This window comes from Armigeres subalbatus, chromosome 1 (genome assembly GCF_024139115.2).
Source record: "Armigeres subalbatus isolate Guangzhou_Male chromosome 1, GZ_Asu_2, whole genome shotgun sequence".
Lineage (NCBI taxonomy): Eukaryota > Metazoa > Arthropoda > Insecta > Diptera > Culicidae > Armigeres > Armigeres subalbatus.
The window spans coordinates 94407650-94426630 of NC_085139.1; the positions used below are offsets into that span (position 1 = coordinate 94407650).

Consider the following 18981-nt stretch of genomic DNA (forward strand, 5'->3'; position numbering starts at 1 on the left):
GATAAAACGCAGATTACTAAGGCTGTGAACCATTCCACCGATTCGTTTAACTTTTAGTTAAAATTTGACATTCCGATTGTTATTTTCCCATCGTTGTTAAAATTTTAATCCTAAGCCGACCCATTTGAGTTTTGACAGATTGATAGTTATTTGGAACGAAATGGATTTGGCGCCAATTTTCTCGCGAACAAAGTTTAACTATCGAACTGTCAAATCTAACCATGCTCCGGAGCAGGGTTATTTTTAACCATGGCGAAGTAACCATCGAACTGTCAAATTTTAACTAAAACGAAATTTTAACGAATCCGTGGAATGGTTCACAGCCTAATTGATCGATAACATCGTTGGCACGGGGATGACAAGTTACGCCATCTTTGTCACATCTTTTCTGAGTCATCAATACGAGTGCACTGCGAATGCAACACAAACACCTTCCAGGGTGAAAATGATATAAAACGAACGAAGGCATAGACCAGAGTGTAAAATAATCGAAAATTTTTGGTGAAGTCCATTCTTCTTCACTTGTCAGTTCACTTCCGACACATTCATAGTCGGCTCTGGACAGTCAATATTCAGTTGAATATTAGTCATTGAATATTTATGCACTTTTTACAAATTGATAAATTATCTGAAATCTGAACACGTTTCAAATGAGTAAAGTGATTTATCACACAGGAGTGAACCCGATTTTCATCCGCGATGCACTTTCAACAGTAAACATCAACATAAACAATGCTAATTATGTTTTTTTCTGCACATAGTAAACACACTCAGTGACAGTCGAATGAATGAGTTCGTGGAGTAGTCGTCTGACTATGTCATTCTATGTTTTGAATATTCATGCGATGTTTGTCAAAATTCGGACTGAAGTTGCTTCATGAAGATGAATATTTCAAGCTCTGGCATAGACAGTACCTTACGCAAGTAACATTCTTAAGAATTGAGCAAATAAGTTGAACATTCTTAAGTTTAAAGCATGGAATCGAGTCTAAAATAGTTTTAATTTATAGTTCGTTCATTTTTTCTCTATTTTCTCATGATTGTATCATGTTGCATTATTGAGTGAAATGGGCGTTTTACATCATATTCTCCTGTAAAAACGTAAACATTCAAAATTTGCGCACATACTATTGCAAAATAAATCAGTATTGGGGTGATTTGACACTGGGGGATAAATTTATCACCCAAAAAAGCACGAACAGGCGAACCTGTCAAAATCCATAGTGAAAAAATTGGGTGTCGTTCCCCTGATAATTACCGAAGATTTTTACACGTCAAGACAAAATTTTCAAAACGACTTATCTGCTTTTGTAAACAAAGATTCAAACGACGATTTGACGAATCTGATAGCTCTCCCACGCAAACCAACACCATCAACAGGTAGCGGAATCCTTTCACCTACCTATTGATGGTATTGGTTTGCGTGGGAGAGCTATCAGATTCGTCAAATCTTCGTTTGAATCTTTGTTCACAAAAGCAGATAAGTCGTTTTGAAAATTTTGTCTTGCATTGCACTTTCGCATGTACATATTTCGAATTATTTAGCGACAAACAATTTAAGAAAAATTAAAACATTTCAATCCCTAAGCACTTAAATGAGGTTTGGAACAAGCATCCTATCGATGTTTAAAGCGGTTAAGTTACCCTAGTTAACGCGTAATAAGTCAAATACGCTGAAATTTCGAATAGCTGATACGTGAACTATGAAATCTTGGGCAGTTTACATCAACACACTCCCGAGACAACAGTGGATGATTTGTGAAGCATCTCCATGCTAGCTACAGCGCAACTGAACTGAAAGCCGAATCTATAATCAAGACAAGTACCTATAAGCAACCCCGAATCTATAATCAAGACTGACTGCTATGTTGACGACGTCTTATCAGGAACTGCTACGATCGACGATGCTATCGAAGCACAGCACCAGCTACAACTGATGTTGGCTCGTGGTGGATTCCCAATTCATAAATGGTGCTTCAACTCAATATGCTAAAAGCCATATTGGCTGCAACTTACCCGAGTTACTATCGACCAAATTAGAATGCGGAAGTCGGGACTTTCGAACCGAACTTTCTTCCGAAGTTCGACGATGGTCATCGTACTCGTGGTTCAGCACATCGAACTACGAGATGAAATCCAGCGAGTGAAAACTAAAACGCTTTGCAAACGCATCAGAAATCTCATTTTCGGCCAGTCCAAGTGACTATTATCAAGTGCTTTAGTGAAAATATCTGCTGCTGGCTTGTTGGATGGAACAGATTCAATCTTGATATTTCTATTGATGACATGGTCTCTCAAGAAGTGCACCACTTCTGACATCAATGTGTTTCGCCTCCGTGCATTCAAGATTGTTTGCCATTGAGATACATGCGTGATTATCTTCATAAATAGTAAACGATTCATTCATCGATATTATCTTCAAATCTGTAAGGATTCAACCATATGCCTTCAGAAACAGCCAGACTTAAAGCACCACATTCCGCTTCACTAGAAGATAAGGCCACTGTTTGTTGTTTTCTACTGGCTCAAGATACCGTATTTCCAAATACTTAAAAAACGTATCTACTTACTGACTCCCTGTCTGTACTGCCAGGGGCCCAGTCCGCGTCGGCATATCCAATTAAAACTCCTGACGACTTGTTACTCGTATATTGAAGTTTGAGATTTTTCGTGCCTTTCAAGTAACGAGCTACCCGCTTGAGGGCTTGGAAATGTGAATCCCCAGGGGTTTGTTGATATCTCCCGATATATCCGACAGAATAACTGATGTCCGGTCTGACACACAACATTGTGTACATAATACTTCCCAGTAGCTCTATATATGGCTTAGTTGTCGAATTCTTCTCTTACACGTTTATTTATTATTTTATTTATTCAGACTAAGGCCGAAGTGGCCTGTGCGGTATATAAGAGTCTGCTCCATTCGCCTCGGTCCATGGCTACATGTCGCCAACCACGCAGTCTACGGAGGGTCCGCAAGTCATCTTCCATCTGATCGATCCACCTTGCCCGCTGCGCACCTCGCCTTCTTGTGTCCGTCGGATCGTTGTCGAGAACCATTTTCACCGGATTGCTGTCCAACATTCTGGCTACGTGCCCGGCCCACCGCAGTCGTCCAATTTTCGCGGTGTGAACGATGGATGGTTCTCCCAGCAGCTCATGCAACTCGTGGTTCATTCGCCTCCTCCACTTACCGTCCGCTATCTTCACCCCACCTTAGATGGTATGCAGCACTTTCCTTTCGAAAACTCCAAGTGCGCGTTGGTCCTCCACGAGCATCGTCCAGGTCTCTTGTCCGTAGAGGACAATGAACGTTTTGTAGATTGTCAGTTTGGTACGGCGGCGAACTCTATTCTATCGGAGCGTCTTGCGGAGTCCAAAGTAAGTACAATTTCCAGCCACTATGCGTCTCCGAATTTCTCTGCTGGTACCATTTTCGGCAGTCACCAGTGAGACCAAGTACACAAATTCTTCTACCATCTCGATTTCGTCACCACCAATGCAAACTCGCGGAGGGTGGCTCACGTTGTCTTCTCTTGAGCCTCTTCCTATCATGTACTTTGTCTTCGACGTGTTGATGGCTAGTCCGATTCGCTTGGCTTCCCTCTTCAGTCTGATGTAGGCTTCCTCCATCTTCTCAAAGTTACGTGCCATAATATCTATGTCGTCGGCGAAGCCAAATAGCTGGACGGACTTATTGAAAATTGTACCACTCGTGTTAATCCCTGCACTTCGTATTACCCCTTCCAAAGCGATGTGAAATAGCAGACACGAAAGATCATCACCTTGCCGTAACCCTCTGGGGGTTTCGAAGGGGCTCGAGAATGCCCCCATCACCCGACCCTTCGTCGATTTGATCAACCGTGTCAGTTTATCTGGAAATCCGTGTTCGTGCATTAGCTGCCATAGCTGGTCCCGAACGATTGTATCATATGCGGCTTTGAAGTCGATGAATAAATGATGTGTGGGCACGTTGTATTCGTGACATTTCTGTTCTGAGAGTACCTTGTAGGCGGCATTCAGCAATGTGATTGCGCGGTAGTTGCTACAATGCAGCTTATCGTTCTTTTTGTAGATGGGACACACGACACCTTCCATCCACTCCTGCGGCAAATTTTTCTTCTCCCAAATCTTGGTACTGACTCTGTGCAGCGCTCTAGCCAGTGCCTCACCACCGTGTTTAAATAGCTCTCCTGGTAGTTGGTCAACCCCGGAGGTTTGTTGTTCTTCAGCCGGCCAATCTCCTCCTGGATTTCCTGGAGATCCGGAGCCGGTAAAATTATGTCCTACGCGCGTTCTCCCCGGTTCATCACCATAACGCCATCTTCGTCTGCCACATCGCCATTCAGGTGTTCTTCGTAGTGCTGCCGCCACCTTTGGATCACCTCACGCTCGTTCGTAAGAAGGTTCCCGTTTATGCCCTTACACATATCAGGCTGTGGCACGTGGCCCTTACGTACAGTACACGCGGTACAGTTGCTCCGTCTCTTTACGGTCTAGATTTTCCTGCTGGCGCTTTTTCTAGAATGCGATTGATGCCAGTTTCATGCGAAAAATACAGTCTTTCTTCGGCTTTATCATATTGCATCTTCATTCCCAGAAAGCAGTTCACATCATCACAGTCAGTCATTTGAAATTTCTTGAACAATAACTTCTCAGCTTCCTGTACAGAATTGATTTCAACACCAAAAATTTAAAACGTCATCGACATATATTATTAAGAAAATGTTGCCTTGATTGTTTGACATACAGACAGGTATACAGTCAGTAATCATGTTTTGAGCGTGTAAATCCATTTGGCACCAGGGTTTCGTTGAGCTTGTTATTCCAGCAACGAGGCCTTTGCTTCAATCCGTAAAGTCATTTTCTGAGCTTGCACACCAAGTTTGACGCTGCTCTCACGCCATCCGGAACAGCCAAATAAACTGTTTCTTCAAGATCACCGTACAGAAAAGCGGTCTTGACATCGAATTGTTGAATATGCATCTTCCGTTGAACAGCTACTGACAGGACGGTCCGAATCGTTGCCATTCTGGCTACTGGTGCATAGGTTTCACCAGAATCCATTCCAGCCTTTTGTTGTAATCCTTAAGCTACAAGACGGGCTTTTTAGCGGACAGGGTTTCCATCTTCGTTTTCCTTGATGTGAAACACCCATTTCTTCATTGATGTTTACATCCAGAACTTCCTTTGCTGCGACGGTATCCATGCATAAGCTTTGCATCCAAATACCTGCATTTTTTTTAAATCCGGTTTTTGTTTCTTCCACAATTCGGCAGAGGTTTTCCGATCAACAATAGCACGTGTTAGACTTCTATTAATTAAATAAACTGAAACAAGTACCGCTTCGCTCCACAAAGATTTAAAGGCATTTGATTCGACCAGCATCGAATGCACCTTTTCTATTATCGTCCGATTCAATCTCTCGGCTACTCCATTCTGCTGAGATTTATATGCGGCTGTTGTTTCAACTTGAATGCCTTTTTCTTCATAGTATCGCTTTTGATCATTGGAACAATATTCGCGGCCTTGATCAACCGTGAGTTTGGATATGGCATGATCCATTGCTGCAGTTGCCTTTGCCTCATAAAGGCGAAACTTCTTGGAAACCTCAGACTTAGCCTTAAATAAGTAAACGGCTGCAAAATGCGTAAAATCATCTACAAATGAGACGAATTACCGCGAAACATCCCAGGCTACAGGAGTGATAGGACCGCAAACAACAGAATGGATTCTTTCCTTTCCAAAGGACGAAGTGTGCGTCGCACATTTCCAGCTTACCATTCAAGTCATCAACAGAGTAGAAAACATCGAGTACGCAGAAATCGCCTCTTAGCGGGCACTTTGCAATCACCGAGTTATCGTGCTTTATTTCTCCAAATTTTGGTCCAAAACTCACCATCACACCAGCCTTGGTCATACGCTTCATCGATAGCAAGTTTGTACATAGATTCGGCACAAATTGCACGTCGTAAATGGTCATTGCTACACCTTGATGGTTGAAACCGCAAATATAGTACCTTTATACCATGCGGTCATTGACTGGTCATTCTTCGCCCCACCAATAACGACAGGTTGCTCCAGTTTTTCAAATGACTTGAATACTTTCTTCTCATTTCACTCGCCCCGGAATCTTGCTTGAATGTTATCATACTACGGGTATCCTTTGTTGTTTTTCTTCCAACCATGACAGCAACGGCTCTGTTTTCCGTGGTAACGTTGGTTTCTCCATGCAACTTGACACGACAGTCTTTTGCATTTACCACTTCCGTAGCTTCTGTTTGAATCCGGCGAAGGCTGCCGGTTTCTGTTTACCCGTATCCACAATTGTATCGGACTTCTTCAGTTCTTCTGCCATCAATCGCTCACGTACAACATCCAGAGTTAACTGTTTTTCTTCGAGATTCTCCAACGCTGTCACTAGTGGATCGTAGGATTCTGGCAATGTCACAAATAATTGAGAGACCATATCTCCTTCTTCCAACTTCGCGCCAGCTGACTTGAGTTGTCTCACCAGCTCATCAAACACCTTCATATGATCCTTGATCAATGATCCTTCTGCCATCTTGAGCCTAGCGAGCTGCTTCTGGACAAACGTTTGAGAGGACACCGACTTTTTGGCATACGCATTCTCCAGAACGGTCCAGATTTCCTTTGCCGTAGTTTTCTCGCGTATTAGATCCAGAAGGTCATCATGAATGAAGGAAATAATTACGTTCGCTGCCTTGTTATCCATTTTTTGAAACTTGGCTAATTCATCCGCAGCTACTGGTGGGTCCATGATTGTTGCATCAGATTGCTCAACGGACTTCAAATATATCTCCACGCGAAATTTCCAATTTTCATATCCAGTCCCGGAAAACGGAACTATTCCGTGAACTGTATCCTTTCGTGAGTCGCCCATAACCTCTTGTAATTAGCAATACACAGTGGTTGAAACAGGAACAAAAGTTTATTGAACTGATCTCGTGGAGAGTTGGTAATGGAATTAACAACTTGATTTTGATTTTCTTCTTTTTCCGATAGGTTAGCTAACGTGTAGTATTTCCAAGATTGTTGACCATGAATTTTTACATTTGGGGTGGATAGCGAATTGCTTGGTCAAATTATCCATCTCGATGCCCTTCTTACGGAGCCATGTGTCCAAAACTCGAATTTCAATATCGCTTTCAATTTGCGATACATCAGAAACAACAAATTTTCAACGAACAAATAAGTTCTGATTTGAAACCAAATATATGAATACATCGAATGCAGGGTAAAACAAACCAATACCTTCATGAGCTTCTGAGTAGCAACACTTTGAAAGTGGATAACTTATTTTCGATACAGTCCTTATGAGGACATAAAGATCGTCCGGCTCAGCCACTGGCAACATCTGCAGCCACGTCGCGAACAATTTTGGATGACTTGATCTTACGATCACTTGTACAGCCTGCAACCAAGGAAGAAAAACTGGAACGCCGCATCCAACGTTCGACCTGGGATGATCGTGCTTCTGCAAGACAAGATCCGACCGCCACTGCAGTGAAAATTCGGTCGTATTACCAAAGTCTATCCTGGTCCCGACAGTCTGGTCAGTGTGGTAGACGTTTTCAGCGAAGGCAAAACTTTCTACCGATCGATTGCTAAGCTATCTGTTTTACCAATTAAGGAACACCAAGGCCAACCTGATCATGAGTATTTTTCTTGAACCGCGACGCTTCAACTAGGGGCAGGATGTTCCGTACGGAATTACTTTGCCGTGTAAGTTAGAACGCTTTTTATACCGGAATAAAGTTAGAACGCTTTTTATACCGAAGTTGGATTTTTCTCCAGATACAGGCGACTTTCCCAACTTCGGAAGTAGTTCGCTGGATTCTCCTAAAGATGAGCTAAACAACGCATCAATTAATTTGATAGATAAAACTTCGGAAGAAAGTTCGGTTCGGAAGTCTCGACTTCCAAATTCTAAGTTGGTGCTACGCCGACAATACACCACAGTTGAATCAGCCAACGCAAACGCAATGTAGGGTTAACGGCTCAAACCTTGGCCCTTTATACTACGGTTGAGCACATTTATCGTTATAAATCTTCAGATATTGCATTTCCAACCAGAATTATTCCACCAGCCGGCTTGATTACATTTGGTTTTGACGCCAAATAGCAAAAACGGCGATGATTGTCCGCAATATCTCATTTAAACCAGCGTAAGTCTCGAGCGAAATGGACAAAATGTCGACACCATTGTCCCTATCAGTCCCAAAACCCAAAACTATGGGAAATGAATGACATTTTTTTTACACGGTTGGATACCACTTGAAATGGAACTTGAATTGAACAGGAAATACAATTGTAAAGAAGAATGGAAACAGTTGAGGACTTCAATACGCCAATGGCGAAACACAGAGTTGACTGTAAAAACCGCGTATAATTTTTGTTCGTGACTAAGAAATCTAAGCCGTTTTCAAATAATAGATACTCGAAAGCAAGGATGTTATCGATCATTTAGTAATTTGCGTTCGATCATTTAGTAGTTTGTCAATAATTCATTCCAGAAACTGAATTTCAAAATGTGTTGTATGGTGGACTTCTAGTGCGAAGGTTTTTCTACAACTCTGCCTAATAGTTCGTTGTTAGAATTCAACTAATAACGGAGTTTTAGCGCTAGTTAAACTAAATGATTGGAATTTCATTATTATTTAGTCTAAGTTACTGAAACTATAGCTGTAACTTCGTTAATAGTGGAATTCAAACAACGAACCATTAGGCATTGTAGAAAAACCTTCGCACTAGAAGTCCATCATACAACACATTTTGAAATTCAGTTTCTGAAATGAGTTATTGACAAACTACTAAATGATCGAACGCAAATTACTGAATGATCGATGAATGAACAAAGAAGTCTGGATTTGTTTTGTAGGTAACACATGTACTATTGGATCTGTTTTTTTATTTGCGTAGGTTCATTTAATCTGTCAGAAAATTGTTAAAATTTCTAAAACAGGGATTTTTAAAAATGTTCTGGTCTTTTTAATAATCCTTACTTCCTACTTATTGGAACATATGCAGGTTATAGAGGCTTAAGGAATTCGCAAAGCAAACATTTATTAATCCACCAAGCAGACTTTTTTTAATCGTTTATTTGGAAGGCTCATTTGCCGTTAAGCGTTACGGAGCCAAAAGTATGTTTTAATTACAATTTTACATGATTCTTGTGCTCTAATGTTAGTTTTGAGGAACCGATAGACGCGCAATTTGGTTACGGAATACAATAATAGGGGAGATGCGGTCAATATGCGCCCCCTAAGCTAATCACTTAATTTAATGGTGATTCCCTCCGAAAACATGTATTTTTGAAGTGTTTATAAATAATCTAACATATCAGTCATTATATGGTCCAAAAATTCCCATAAAAAGCTATCAATATTGCAACAAAACGATGTTATTCCAAAATTGAAAATTTCAATCCAAAACAAACGATGCTGGGCAATATCGGCCAACAAAAAAAAAATCAAAATATTCCAATATTTTTCACCAAAATGTTCCAACTCTTCTGCACAAGATAAGTGTCAACTCTATCATTTCCGTTAGTCAATGTCTCACACTGATAGTGATAAGGAGAAAATATTTTTGTATCTAAAGAAAAAGCATTGAGGACATGAAAGTCGACATTGCGTTAGAATGAGCCAAAATAAAATTTTATTTTTTAAATTTTTAATACAGAATTTTTAACTCCTTTTTCTCGTTTTACGACTTACAAATGGTTTTTGGCTTTATTTGATTACGATTTTGAGACAAAATTTGGAATATAAACCAAGAAAAGGTGGTGGCGCATTTTATACTTCCCCTACAGTAGGAAAGGAAGGGAATTTAAGGTGCTTAAGTAATAACGATGCTGATGTTCACATAGTTGCCATTCTTGACGATGTAACACTTCTGTAACGGGACAAACGAACATTTTTTATGGGGACAACACCGAGAGGATGACATATGAGGATGACAATAAAATGGAAAACAAGAGGAAGATATTCGTGATGGGGTATGGCAGGCAAGAGGATGACCGGAGTTTGTTAGAGGAGATATGTATGAAATGCGCCACCACGTTTTCTTGGTTATTAACTCAAATTTTGTCTCAAAATCGTGAGCGGCTGAAGCCAAAAAATATTTGCAACGGCTTGCACACGAAAAAACGTTGTCAAAATCTCTGTGTTTAAATTTTTTTTAAATAAAAAGGTTTTTTTGGCTCTTTCTGATGCAATTTCGGTGTTTACGTCAACAATGCTTTTTCTTCAGATAAAAAATATTTTCTCCTCATTATAATAGGACGAGACCAGTGGCATTCTAGCTAAAAATCCGCTTGAGGCCCTTTCAAATCATTTCAACAACACTAGTACTCCTGCTGGTATAAATTGCGATATTGGCACTATCAAGCGAGAGGTGGCGATGCTGCGTATTTATATCAATGTGATTTTGCATAAACAGCAGTGACAACTGTCGTTGAATGGCGTAAGTTATGAATGTTACTTTTGTACACTCTAGGTGGAGAGCAGTCATAAAGAAATTTGTAGTAAATCGCTCGAGTTTAGTATGGAGCTGTAATCAGATCTCATTTATTGTTTAAAGTTGCAAAATGCAACGAGGGTATAAAAAATCAGAAAAATATTTGTAGCTTTTCCACCTAGGTCACATATCGCTGAGACGCGTAGTTAGTGAGAACGGGTAATTTGTCCATACAAGAAAATTAATTTTACTACAAATGTTGTGGCGCCATCTCTTTCAACCAGCACCTTTGGCCCTGTCCTATTAGTACAAAATATTGACTGCCTTAAAGTATGTATAAGGCTGCCTCTTATCTTATGCAAAGAAAAAGTGTAACTGTTACAGTGGAAAATATTGCAATATTTTGATTATCATTTTTGGGTGGCGCATATTGTCCAGCGTCGTTTATTTTGGATAATGACTGATATACTAGATTATTGATAAACATTTCGAAATTACACTGTTCTGGACAAAATCACCAATTAATTAGGAGATTTGCTTAGGGGGCGCATATTGACCATCCTTCCCCTACATTCTTACATCAGCAACTCTAAAAAATTGGTTAACAAGGGACATGTAATCGAGATCAAGACCCGCCAATATTTCCCTAATAACAGGCTTTGGTTGTTTTCTTCGAACCCGAAGATGTTCTTTTAGCGCAGATCTGGGGCCACGATGCTCCTCGCAAAACCACACGACGTGATATGCTGATAACCCTCGCCGCAAACACAGAGATTGCCTTCCGAGAGCCTCACTCTGAAAAGATGTACATCTTGAGTGTAGTGATTGGACATTAGACGACACATGGTTTGAATGAAGTCTCGTCCTATATCAATTTTTTTGAACCATGGACGCTGCGACACCTGCGGGCAAATTGAATACGGCTTCATTTCTGATTCCATTTCTCCCCATTTCTGATTCCAACTGATCAAGGTTTCCTGACGAACTAATATGAAAAATTCATCGAAGGTGATTTTCCGATCATAAACATCACCTTCCATAGCGCCTACCTTATCCAAAGAGTCCGCTTTCTCATTTCCCAGGATCGAGCAATGAGAAAGGACCCAGGCTAATTGATTCCAAAAATATCCCAGCTCTTATCATGCTATTTGTTTTGAACATGCTTGAAAGTAAGGGGCGCCCAATAACGGTTACGCCGAGGGTGCTGGGAGTCCACGCTACGGATTTGACCTACTGCAAGTAGACGAACTTCAAGAAGTGAATACGAAATCTTAAAACAAATCAGAAAACTTGAGCATAGAAACATTGTTAAAGACTCGAATCCTCTTTAAAGTAGTGTTCAAGTATTCAACAAGTTTTGTGAATCGGAAAAAATATTAACCCGCCAATTGACGATCTCAAACCAATGTATACATACTTACTGATTCTGACTGGCTGTTGTGCATTGAGCTCTATTGTCCGGTGCTGTCGGTTCACGGTTGTTGGATTGAAACTTTGCTTTCTCTCGATTATAGTAATAAGTCATTTTACATACACGTACGATACATTGTTTCTTTCTTTTGTTGTTACGAATATTCGAAAACATGAAATTTTTTTTTGTTCCATTCATTGCTCACAATCAATCTCTCATCCACTACGCAGCATCGCCGTATAACGCGGAAACAAGAGTCAAATCTCAACCTAATAATAATAACAGTGTTTTGCCTTGTTTCCCAATTGAGAAAAAAAATGTCCTACATAGTCTAATATAAAGTAAACACAGATCGCGAAAAAAAAAGATAAATAAATAGCGTTAAAACATTATCTCATATTAAAAACATCTGATTATCATATTTTTCTCGGGCGCGCAACCTCGAGATCCTGGACACTAAAGTTAGCTAAGAATTAAGCAGAGAATAAATTAAAGGCACGGCCTAATTCTCAAAACAAGAGAAAATCTGCACGATCGTTCATGAGAGTCCATCCGCATTCATTCCACATACGCACAGGCGATCGGTCATTCATCCGTGTGTGTACCTACTACTGTTCCACATTGCTCCGCTTCGAACGCCGGGGAAGCAAATGCAAACAACTGTCGATTAGACACAAGAACTTTTCTTCTAGCTCTCCCTCTCCTTGTTCTTTGTGTTCTCATTTCTCTTTGCTTTCAATTCTCGTTACTTTTACTCTGTCGACTTGTATCATGTGGATTTGCTTCTATGTTTGTTTTGTAATTTGTTAAATATATAAAAGTCTTCGATTATTATTCTTACTGTTTTTGTATTAATTATAGTACTATTATTACTTTTATATCCTTGCCATTGTAGTGTTGTTCTTCTTCTTGATTTTATTAATGGAATACTTAACTCTTAATTCAAATATCTATGTATTTCTTGCAATTAATTGCCTTCCTTTTTTTGCTGTGTAGTAGTTTTCATTTGATCCTTCTTCGTTCCTGCTACATTTGTTTTAATTTAGTTAATTCGTTTAACTAAACAGGTGGTTCTCTATCGCTCACAAGCATACCTCATACTCACATCCGCACGCGATTTCCTCAGTGTGTCCTTTTCAGAAAGGCATACTGAACAGCTGACGTTTATCGGGAAATACTTGCAGCCGTCTCTATAACCGGGGGCCGGTGTGATATGAGCTGTGCGGCAGGCCCGGACTTGCTCGGTGTAAGGTGTACGGTGAGTTGGAACGCTGCGAGTACGACGACGAAGACGCTGCTGCCGCCGGCGATACTCCCGATTGACCTGACTGGGAGGACCCGCCAAGGGAACTGGGTAGCCTTCCGCTACCCATCACACCTCGTTCGGTTCCGCCATCGACGCCATGACCAGCACCGGCACTACTGCCACCCAGTGAACTGGACGGTGGATGACTTCGGGTCATGTAGTGGTGGAAATTACTCGGCGAGGGTGTTGCTATTCGATGATGCTAAAAGCCAAAAATGAAATAAAATAAATAAAATGTTATGCTTCTACAATCCAATTTCGGCTAATTCGACACTTACCGGGAGGTTATGTAAGCCTAGAGATCCTGCCGCTCCGATCATGTGACTTGGTCCATCGCCCAGGTCTAGATGAAGACTCTCGGGCATATCGCCTAGCTGTAGTTGCCCCATAGACGCCGTTGCCATGGCTACATCTGGCATTATATCGGACAGATGTCCCTCCGAACAAGCTCCAGCCTCTCCAGAATGATCACCAGCTGGAGCGGACAGCCTGTAGGCAACAACATCTCCACCAGGGATCAACGATGGCAGTTCCTGGCGTCGATGCGTGCCTATGATACTTGAACCCGCCCCAAGCATACTGCCAGGGTGATGTAGCCTACCTGCTACACCGCCTCCCAGGTCTCCTCCACCGCCAGTTCCGTGAGAAATCACTTGCGATGGTGGTTGAGGCTGTTGCCGGGGGAATGTCATGTTGCGCCCAAAACAGGCCACGTTCTGTGGAATAATATCACTTGGCAGTGCCGGAGATGGTGGCGGGGTCGTGTCATCGTCTAATGATTGATTGCTTGCGTGTATGTCATCGCCCTGAGCTTTCGGGGTAGAGCCATCCCCATCCAAACAGTAGCAGTTAGAATTCTCCAGCAACTCTGCCACCTCATCCGGAAAGTTAAACTCCCGAACAACTCTCAACCTAATCTGACGGTTGATTTCGTTTCGGCTGGACAACGGAAGGGCCAACGCCCGTTGGCAACTCGGTGCTTGTCTAAGCTTTTGTTCCCTCTTTTGCATGGCTTCCATAGCGCTTGGATCAGGCGCCGGAATAGATGCGGCCGCTGTTGCGACAACATCGACACCTGACGTACCTCCACCCCCCATATTTCCACTAGCATTACTATTAAGTCTGGACACCATATACAGTGTATCCGGAATGTCCGGCATGTGGCGCGAACGCCGCATTCGCAACATTTCGATCTGTTGCGACGCGATGTGATCCTCCAGCAACACCTTCACCTCCTCGTAGTACGGCATAAACAACCGAGGTCGTACAAATAAACCGTGGTTCTTCCCACCACGAATCCACGCATTGATCCTCAGACTCTCGCGATCGTCCCCAATCATGTGCGATGGTGGGGTACTGACCAAACCTCGCCGGATTGCCTGGTTCAAAATCTCATTGCTCGGTGGCAGCACGTGGTCCATTCGAACATGTGGAAGCAACTCCGATAATATTTCCCGCAACTCCACATCGCTCAAGTCACGCTTTTTGATACCCTTCCGAGTGACAGAGTGCGCAGTGTGACTAAGCAAATTTGGTTCTCGATCCTCCATCCGTCGGATCAGTTCTTGTTCGCCCCACTTCAGCACAGCTTGCAGTACTTCCAGTTCCGATGCCTGGAGGAAATTATTCTGAAGGGCTTCGACCAATTGTGATTTATCCAACTGGAAGAGCACCGGGGAACCAACAATAGCCGAGAATTCCTCACGCAGATAGTGACAAGCTTGACGATAAACCCAGGCGGATCCATGAGGCTGACCTCCCCAACGCAAAACCGTTGCCAGCGTATCCAGCGACAGCCATTCGAGGATCAAATCTTCGCAACCCTGCGCCAAGATGTCCAACTCGAGGAAACGTCCGATTTGGTACAGTTCCATGGCTTCTTCCAAAGGTGACGGCCGGGTTCGACCAGTGTGCGTGAGCGCTTGCACTTCTCCGAGGCTTCCCGCTCCATTGCCGCATCCATTTCCTCGTAGAATCAATGACAGATCCACGGTATCCAGATAGATCGCGTGCAGCAGAACACGTGCGTAACGTTTCGGAATAACGGTTTCATCCAGAACGATTCGTGTCGGAACATGCAGCGATCGATCCGTACCGTGAAGTTGGTGTTCTTCGTTAATGTTACGTGTCCGTCGCTGAATCATATTCTTGAAGAACGGTGATCGCGCACTGAGGATCGCCTTATGGCAAGGTAGTTCTAATTTCGGCCGGAAACCGTACTCCGAGCTGCCAGAATCGGGCCGATGGTAGTCGCCCCCCTCGGAGGTGAACACTATGGCGGCATCTGCGTAGTCCCCAGTTTCGAGCAGGTAGCGCAGGTCGTTTTCTAGCGGATTAGGTGTGCCGAAGTCTTCTCCTAATCTACGTAGCAGACTTAAATCTATGGTCGGATCGTGTGTACATAAATCTCCTGTATACAGATATCTTAACAGCGACGAAAACATTGGAACGTCCACCGGCGAGGAGCGTAGTTCCAAACAGATCCGTGCGCCGTAGCCCGGACACCCGGCGAGCAGGTCTCGGAAGTACGGACAACGCGCGGATAATAGTGCACGGTGTACCGGGAAGACAGTTCCCCGAAACACCAGATCACAGTCGGTGCAATGCTTATAATCGTACAAACTGGCAAGATCCTGTTTGAACGTGGTTGCCGGTGGCCGCGCCAGCTCAGCCTGAACCGAAAGGTCCTTCAGCGATGCCAGCGATTCGTATTCCTCCAGCAGTGCGGACAGCTCCATCGGACTCCAGCTGGACACAAACTCCCGCAACACTCGGCCATGATCGCAGGCTTTCGACGAGCGACGCCGGCGAATGAGTTTCTTCTTCAGTGTGGCAAAACCGGTGACCTTCTTCCGCCGTTCCCGCACGATGACGGGTGGTCCCCCAATGGGTCCGTACGCCCCGCCCAACATTCCAGCACCTGGGCCACCGACGCCACCGGCCGCCGTGAGGGGTGTCGTCGTGGTAGCACCGGCTGCCGTCGTGATAGCACCCGTGAGGCCCGGAATGCCGCCGGGACCACCGGCACCGGGACAATCAGTTGATGCCGTCGCCCCCATCTCCGTAATGCATGTATCGCTTTTACTCTCGCACCAGTATTGCAGTCCACAGGGCACCAAGCATCCCCATAGACCGAGATTCATTTTCTAGCGGCAACTGCGGCTAGTTGCAGTCGATCTGCGAATGGGATGAAAAAAAAGTGGAAATTAGTTTAAATTGACAGATCGGCAATAAACGGACTAGACTATGACAAGAAACATTCTTGACTCGGAGAAAGTTAATTGCATAGAGTTTTGATTCGAGAAACATAGTTTTTTTTATGTTGTTTGTTATATTATATAAAGCAATGGTTAACATCCAAGCCATTCTACTCCCTCAGTAAATCCGGGTGACACAGAGTACAGACTCAAAACGGCGGATGGGCTGCCGATCGTTCCATAAATTCGTGACGGGCCATGTAACGCTCTGTCCAATCTTGCCGTCTAGCTGGATAAATACGTGGAAGTATGCTTAGATAATAATACCTGACTAACGCTGGTCTGCCTCTAAACACGCGAATGTCCGGTTAGCCCACGCATGGCCTCCCTGCATGTTTGTATGCATAGACAATCATAAGATCATGAAGGCGATTTCATCAGTAGGATTCGATGTAAACTGCAAGGGAGACCTATTCGAAATGTTCAAATCATCAAGTTTGAACGGCAGGGGTGCATCGAGCGCAGCAGAAGATCCCTTTGCAATCAGAGGTCTAACGAGGACTCTTTCCTATCACTAGTGGGAGAATGGCATCAAGGAAAATGAAGTAGAGAAAAACGAACAAAACCGTAACAAGAAGCCACGCATCGAACGACACTGTATTGCGAACAAGAGCACGGACGGCAAATGTAAAGCGTACCATTGGTACTTTGCGTACCTGAAGGAATAAAATATACCCCATCTCGTGGTCCTTAGCCTCTTACCCAGCAACTCCTATCCCTCCTCCTCGTGGCCTCTTTGTTCTTCTTCTTCCTTCTTCTTCTTGCTTCCTTCTTCCTTATTCTTGCTTCCTTCTTCCTTATTCTAACTTCCTCCTTCTTGCTTCCTTTTCCCTTCTTCCTACTTCCTTTTCCTTCTTCCAACTTCTTTCTTTTTTCTTCCTTTTCTTTCTTTTCTTCCTTCTTTATTCTTCCTTTTCCTTAATATAACATAGGAATAACATAGGAATAACAAAACCTGATATCACTGCAAAATTTGTTATTATTTTGTTATTTGTTTGTTATTCACCTCTACCCGAGATCCGACACTTGTGGGACTGGTTAAGTCCAGCGCCTGCTTGTGGTTGGAAACCGGTGTACTATACGGTCTAGCGCATGTTAACGGTGAAGGCTTGATAGGTCTTCACCTAACTTAAGTGTAGATGGGCGGACGGTGTCGGCCAGGGTGAAGGCTGAGGTGGGCAGTGTAGTACGCCTCTGCTCGGTGCCCACTGGAAACAATGGTCGGAATGAGCTACAAACGAGGGAGCGCGGTAGCGCGTTGAGGCTGACGTCAATAAGGTCTCAATTACGGTACTGACATCCGTGTATATGGTTGTGTGTACTGGATATTGTTATATTGTGTAAGCGAGGGCTGACAGTCGAGCCTTTCCACTCCCTTAGTAAAGCCGGGTGACATCGACTCGAAAATGGTGAGGAGATAGTCACTAACGAGCACGGCGTCAGCACCCCTCCAGCGGTGAGGGAAGATGGCCAGAGTGGTGCCCTGGCTATCGACACGCTCGGGATCCGGTTAGTCGCCGAGCAGCTTGATGACATCCCGGCACGGAAACTGAGGGACAGAGGCGAGGCCTTGTTGATTAAAACCGACAAAGACAAGTACGCCGAAGTCCTGAAGTCCATGCGAGGTGCCGAAAGTCTTTCGGCACTGGGTGAGGACGTGCGATGCGTCAGACGCACTAGGGCAGGTGAACTGATCCTGGTGCTGAAGCGTGGAGCACAAGCGAGCGGAACAGCCTACAAAAGGCTGGCCCAGGATGCCCTGGGTGAGGGAGTGAAGGTGAGGTCTCTGGGCACCGAGGTGACTCTCCGGTATGAGCAGCTGGTCCTGGTCCTGGCGGTCGGTAAACTGAAGGTTGGATGGTCAATATGCCCAGTAAGCATGTTGCAACCACCTTTAGTTGAAAAGTATTTTAGGTGCTTCGAGTCCCGTCACAAATCATGGGAATGTAAGGACCGTAGCAACCTTTGTCGACGTTGCGATTTGAACAACGGGCCGGTTTCCGGTCCAAGAGGTCGTACAAACACCTACCGAAGGTGTTGCCATAGCTAAGATCAACAGGGTGTTCTATTGTAGCTGCTATGCCCCACCACGGTGGCCAATATAGCAATTCACCCAAATGGTCGACAGGCTATCGTCCGACCTTATAGGCCGGAAACCGGTTGTCATCACGAGTGACTTCAATGCTTGGGCAGTGCAGTGGGGTAGCAAAGCTGGAGGTTGTTTTGGTCAATGACGGCTCAGCCAGCACATTCCGCCGGAATGGGGTCGAGGGGACTGAACTGGAGAGTCGAAAAGGGCCACGCCCATAGCGACCATCTAGCTATCCGCTATGAGGTCAGCCATGGTGTACAGCAACCTAGGTCAAAAATCTCCGTCAGGTTCGAAGCTTTCACCGCGGCTCTGGGACTGGAGGCACATACCGAAGCCTAACCGGGGATACGCTGACACCTGTCTTGTCACGCGCCTGCGATGCCAGTATGCAGAGCAGGGCCGCACCGAGGAACGGTAGACCTCCAGCGTACTG

General features: G+C 43.9%; 1 protein-coding gene across 1 annotated transcript in view; it reads right to left on the reverse strand.

Moving 5' to 3' along the window:
* Window positions 1-12006: 12006 nt before the first annotated feature.
* LOC134202715 (BTB/POZ domain-containing protein 7) overlaps window positions 12007-18981 on the reverse strand; it is a 41277-nt gene continuing 34302 nt past the window's right edge. Inside the window, exons 2-3 of the mRNA XM_062677726.1 lie at window positions 13478-16376; window positions 12007-13401 (exon numbers count right to left, since the gene is read on the reverse strand). Coding sequence (XP_062533710.1) covers window positions 13084-13401; window positions 13478-16342 — 3183 coding nt within the window. The 5' untranslated portion in view covers window positions 16343-16376 and the 3' untranslated portion in view covers window positions 12007-13083. The remainder of the gene's footprint in view (window positions 13402-13477; window positions 16377-18981) is intronic.